The sequence below is a fragment of the Perca fluviatilis genome, unplaced genomic scaffold (genome assembly GCF_010015445.1).
Source record: "Perca fluviatilis unplaced genomic scaffold, GENO_Pfluv_1.0 PFLUV_unplaced_scaf_7, whole genome shotgun sequence".
Lineage (NCBI taxonomy): Eukaryota > Metazoa > Chordata > Actinopteri > Perciformes > Percidae > Perca > Perca fluviatilis.
In genome coordinates this window covers 131,183-136,743 of record NW_024375748.1, presented here as the reverse complement: position 1 = coordinate 136,743, position 5,561 = coordinate 131,183, and the positions used below count along the sequence as shown (strand labels likewise).

The following is a 5,561-nucleotide window of genomic DNA, read 5'->3' as shown; positions in this document are numbered from 1 at the left end:
TGTGTCCCTCCCACAGATAATCCTGCCTGTCCATGAGGACAACCGCGCTCCCTTTATCTGCAGGTTTAATCACTATTTGGTCCTGTGCACTCAACTGGTGGAGTGCTTCGGTTTCCACTTTACTAAGGTTGGATTTAACCCAACCTATTCTATAGTTTTTTTGAAAATATTCGTTATCCAATTGTGTCAAATTGGTGATTTCAGGAGGAAGCTGTGCAGTAGAGGGAACCCAGGTGGACTTGGGAATAAAGGGAAGGTGAACAGAGTCAGGTTTGTTATTATAATAGACAGCCAATTTCAATTTCCTGTGATAATTTTGCAGGTCAAGTTTAGTCTGGTCTTTGAGACATTTGTGGCTAGACCTGTGGAGGGAGGGAATAAAAGTTAACCCTTTGTTTAGCAGCATGCTCTGTGCTGCTGTCAGTCGAAAGGATTCACATAAGTTAACCACTGTGTTTAACCCTGCTTTGTTTTCACCACTTACAGGGAAATGGTGTTTAAAAACTGGACCCAATGTTGCAGCATGCTTTCACCTGTTTGTCTGGTCCAGTGAATGAAGTCACTCTCCACACGAAAGCTGCTTCTGGAGAGCTGAGGGATGAAAATATAGTTATCTTCAATGTACATGTTCAAACGCCTAAGATTGTCCTGTTCTGCAGCTGGCAGATGCCTGCTAAAATCCAGCAGGACCACACAGATCTGTGCTTTGGGGAAGGCTGTTTCAGCCATTTTGAATGCTCTGTCCAGCTGTGGGATGGTCACTGTGTCCAGGTCTTTGGCCCGGTTGTTGATGCCAAAGGAGAGCACCACTTTTTCCACCGACATGGAAACTGGTGTTTTGGCCAAAATGCTCTCAGCATGTGCAAATGTAGCCCCTGGGTAGCTGTCCACTTGGATGTGTTTGTGGGAGAAAGCAGGGATTTTGGATAAGTTGGAGTCCCCTAAAAAGACCCATGGTCTCCTTTGGCTCCAGCTTCCAAACCGCGTGCCTGTTGTTGGTGGTCTGGGCGTGCCTGAAGGGTCTGTTTTCAGGGCTGGTTGGAGCAGGTGGGGATGAAGTGGCCGGGGGTGCAAATGAGAGCGTACTCTGAACTGGGGGTCTGGATGAGGAGCCCGTTCTCGCCTAACACTGTGTAGGGGGTAGATGATGTGTTATCTTCTGTGTTTTTTGTTGCAGGTTTGGGAGCCTCGCTGGAGGCCCTCTGCTGCAGTGGCGTGTCCAGGACCTGGATCACCGGCGAGAGGGCAGCAGGTGAGTGTGGGGAGAGGGGGGAGGAGGTGGAGGAGAAGGAGGGGGAATGGGAGAGGAGGGGAGAGGTCTAGGGTAGGGTTGGGGGGAGGTGGAGGGGGAGGGGAGGTGGGTGGGTGAGGGAGAGAGGGGCCTCACATGGAAGAGGATCCTCGTGTGGGAGATCAATTCTGCCTCCTCTACCTGATGCTGCTGCTGTGCCTCTGTCTTCCTCAGCTGTTTGAGTGCCGTGAGTAGTCATCTGGGGGGGCTTTTGGGTCTCTGGTGCCCGCTGTGCTGGGTCCGTCCTCAGTGCCTGCCACTGTGTGACGATCTGTGGGATTCCAGGTTGTGGGTTGGGTGTGGGGGCAGGAGCTGCCATGTTCAAAAACTCTGTGATAGCAGAGCTGAGGTGTCTTCTCCTCGCAGGCTGACCTGTCGTCCTGCTCGCTGCTTGGGCTGGAGGAGGAAGAGGAGGAGGAGGAGTGGGGGCTGGAGGCTCTGGGTCCCGTGGTGGAGGTGGTGGCCCCTCAGTTCCTTGTGGGGCCAAAGGTCGTGCTCTCACCACCGTCTCAGGTACAGTCTGGGTCTGTTGGGTCTCCTGGGGTTGCCCCAAAGGGCAGGTTTGAACAGTAGCCTCTACTCTAGCATAAACTGTATCTAGGAGTTCCTGGGACAATTTTCTGCCATAGTGTGGCTGCGACCAAGCAGCCGCTATTTCAAAGTTCTTTTCCCAGTTGCCTGCCTGTAGTTGTTGCAAGATCTGGAGGTTGTTATCTATATTTTTCTTTATAATGGCCTTTCAGTGTTGCTAGAGTCTCATGGTCCTTCCCAGATTTTTGCATTACCCATAATAATGTTCTCTGTTGTAGGGTTTGTGTCAGCTGGTTTGATCGACTCAATAAGGGTCTGGGTCAGCCTGGCTATGGCAGGTGGGCTATCAGTAGCTGTCACATTATTAAAGTGATGCGCTGACCTAATAATCCTATGAATAACCTTTGTTCTGGTCAAAAAGTCTGGGTCATTAGCTTGTTGTTTTTGTTGGTTATTCCCATAGGTTTGGACAAACCTCCCACCGTGCTGGTGTGTGTCCTGCCAGCCCTGGCGTTGTTGTGCCTGCTGTCCGCTCCGCTGAGGCTCCTGGCCGCTCCGCTGCGGCTGCTGCTGGGGCCGCTGCCAGCCCCGTTGAGCGGTCCCTCCGCGCGGGGCATAATTTTGCGTTCGGCGGTTCTGCTGACCACCATTGTTCTGGCCCCTTCTCTGGTACGTGTAGTTGTTGTAGGCCTGCTGGTCGGCCTGGCTCTTACCTCCATTAAAGTTTCGGTTTGAGCGCCAGCCGTTGTTTTGAAACTGGCGGGAGTTGCTGCGTTGATTTCCCCGCACGGTCTGGGCGTAAGAAGGGTGGCTGACCGGCTGTTGTGGAGGAAAAGACGTGGCAGCCTGTCTGTTCTGGGGGTTGTAATTTCTATTTCTATTTCTTCCCCGTTTGTAACTCACATTCTGCCAGCCTCCGTCGTTCCAGTTTTGGCCCGCCATCTCCCAGCCGAGCCGAAAGCCGTGGGAAAAACTCCAAAATGTGTAAAAAAAACTAACTTAAAACTATCTCAAAAAAGAGAGACGTGATGGTCTATTTATAAGAATATTTATTTTCAATGAGCGACGCGTTTCGGCATTTAAAAATGCCTTTTTCAAGCTCAGAATAATTTACAATCTCACAGCAAACTTACTTCTCCCACAGTGTAGTAAACGGTCGGCAGAATGAATGAGGGAAAAAGCCGGGAGCAGAGCGGATCACAACATCCTGCTTCTAGAGGACCCCACGTGACCTCAGAGCCAATGACAGGGCTTGAAAGCATATCAGTGATTGTGTGTGGGGAAACCAAGGCCTGCTGGAAGCCTGCTTGAAAATTAAGTAAAAAATGGAAGACCTCTTTCAAGATGAACTTAAAAATATTGTAAATTAAAAGTAACACGCCAGTATTATAAAATTAATTAAATAAAAACGAAATCTTGTAAAAATGCAAATAAAAGCACTTAATTCAAACCAAAATAAATCTCTAGGTGGGTGTAAAATCCCCATGAAAGCTCCCATTACATTTCTGTTTATTTTTCTCTCTTTTCAGGATTCCAGGAAGGCCAGGCTGGAGGTCAGGTGAGGTAAGTATCATTTAAAGGTTCCCAATTATAGATTCTTAATCAAATGGTTAAGGTTAGGGTTAAATTATTGGATTAGGGTTATAATTTAGGTTAGGGTTAGGCGAGGGGTCCCAATTATAAATAAATAATTAAATGGTTAAGGTTAGGGTTAATTTACTGGGTTAGGGTTATGGTCAGGTAAGAATTAAACTCACGGTTGGGTTTAGGCACTATATTAAATGGTTATGGTCAGGTATGGTGACCGGTGAGTGCCTAGAAGGCTGTTACTTTACCCTCCGTCAACCGGTTGGGTTTAGGCAAAGGGTCCTGTAATATATAACCCAAAAGTAAATCAGCGTTCTAAAGAGAAAGTCGGACGTTGTGCTCCACTCAGCTGCTCAAACATACTTAAAACAAACGTGTGGGGAGTAAAAAGACCATCACATAAATAAATCATCCATGAAACACATGGAAACCAGTTTCTTTTGAACAACGGCTACAGTCAATGAGTAATGCCAGAGAACAAGAAAACAAGAAAAAGAGAACTATATAGCCCTCAGCTTCATAACACAAATGCATTCAATCTTGTAATATGTGGGTTCATAGGAGACTCAATATGGAAGAGATATATTAATAATCCATTGTATTACATCATATAATGTAATCCACCACAGAAAAACAGGTCAATTAAATGTTTATTTTGCTTTCTGTGTGTCCAATAACAGGTGGATTGTCAAATTGGAGGCCCAATTGAGGAGAAAGGAAGGAGGGAAAAAAAAGCTTCAGTCCAGGTGCAGGCAGGATAGGAAATGAAAAATCAGCTGCCGTAGGCAGCAGGATTGAAGCAACAAAACTTGGACTATTTGGGTAATTTTTTTAGGCCTTGGAGCAGGTGCGTGCCCAGCTTTTGGATCCAAGACCTCTCAGTTCTCTCCTACGTTGCTGGACCGACCATGCTGGGTTGGACTCCAGGATGGTGGCCCTGAGGTTTGGTCCAGCCGTGGTCCACAAAATGTTGGACCTAAGGGGATGTGTAGATTTTTTGTTTATTGATGTTATACCTGTGCTGGGTAAATCTGGTCAATAAAGAGTTCCCTGATTCCCCCACATATTGCTTGGAACATTGTGAGCATCTAATTAAATAAATAATGTTTTTGTGATGTACAGTTGTGTTATTTTGGGTTAAGAAAACCTCTTTGGAGCTTTGATTCTGTACAGTTTTGTACCTCCTATAAAAATCCCCCTGTGCCCTAGTCCTGTGGACCTGTAAAGGCCTGAGTTTGGCCTTGACTAAAATATCCCTTAAGTTTTTGTTTTTCTCGAAGGCTGCAATGAGTCTGTGATCCTTCAGAAAAATATTGTTACCTCCAGAGGAAATAAAATTATTTTTTAATTTTTTGACCAATTTCACGTTTTGTGCAGAGTATGTTACAATAATGGGCAGGAGTGGGTCCAGACAGATTGGTTTAGGCTGAGTGAAGGTCCTCAAAGCCTGTCTTAGCATGGTGCGGGAGTAGCCCCTAGTGGCCAATGCGGAGAATAGGGGATTTTGTTGCTGCTTTAAAATCTGATGTTCTGGTGCAGATTCTTTTGAACCTCAATAACTGGGATTTTACTAGACCAGCAAAGGTGTGGACGTGGGTGGTGACTGGACCTGAACAACAGCGCATGCGTGTCAGTCTTTTGAAAAATTACTTTGACATCCAGTCTGTGTGTTGAGGAGAAGTCATCCCCTTTGAAGGTCGTGCGTGTCCAGGAAGTCAATTGAGTCCTGATTAATGGTTGAAGTCAATTTGATGGACTCCCTCTGCCCGTTTAAGGTAAGCATAAACTGTTCGAAATCCTCCATCGAATATTCCCATATGCCCCATATGTCATCCAAAAAACGGAAATAATAAAGTGGTTTTTGTGCGCGCCGCTAATGCTTTCTCTTCCCATTGTTGGACAAAAAATATTAGCATAAGCAAGCGGGGAGCGAAAGCGTTTCCCATCGCAGTCCCCCTGGTCTGCAGAAAAAAATTGGTGCGTCGAATTCGAAGTCATTTCTAGTTAAATTAATTTCTAGGAGTTGGAGGAGCTCCTTTTCCGGTCTCTTACTGTTGGGGTACTTTTGGAATATATTTCTGACAGCCAACAATCCTTCTGAGGTCTGTATGTTGGTGTACAAGCGCCCGTGGCGAAAAAGAAAAAAGGCTGA

General features: G+C 46.4%; 1 protein-coding gene across 1 annotated transcript; it reads left to right on the top strand.

Moving 5' to 3' along the window:
• Positions 1–895: 895 nt before the first annotated feature.
• Positions 896–4,634, top strand: LOC120555296. Its single transcript, XM_039793967.1, has 8 exons — positions 896–1,020; positions 1,178–1,252; positions 1,658–1,804; positions 2,101–2,160; positions 2,286–2,491; positions 3,352–3,385; positions 4,090–4,155; positions 4,619–4,634. The coding sequence occupies exons 1-8, from the start codon at positions 896–898 to the stop codon at positions 4,632–4,634; spliced, it is 729 nt and encodes a 242-aa protein (XP_039649901.1).
• The last annotated feature ends 927 nt before the right edge of the window (positions 4,635–5,561 follow it).

Coding starts and splice junctions, on each gene's coding strand:
- LOC120555296 (XM_039793967.1), top strand. CDS start 896: ATGTGTTTGTGGGAGAAAGCAGGGATTTTGGATAAGTTGGAGTCCCCT. Junction 1,805..2,100: donor TGCTCTCACCACCGTCTCAG/GTACAGTCTGGG, acceptor TCTCTGTTGTAG/GGTTTGTGTCAGCTGGTTTG. Junction 2,492..3,351: donor TTGTTCTGGCCCCTTCTCTG/GTACGTGTAGTT, acceptor CTCTCTTTTCAG/GATTCCAGGAAGGCCAGGCT.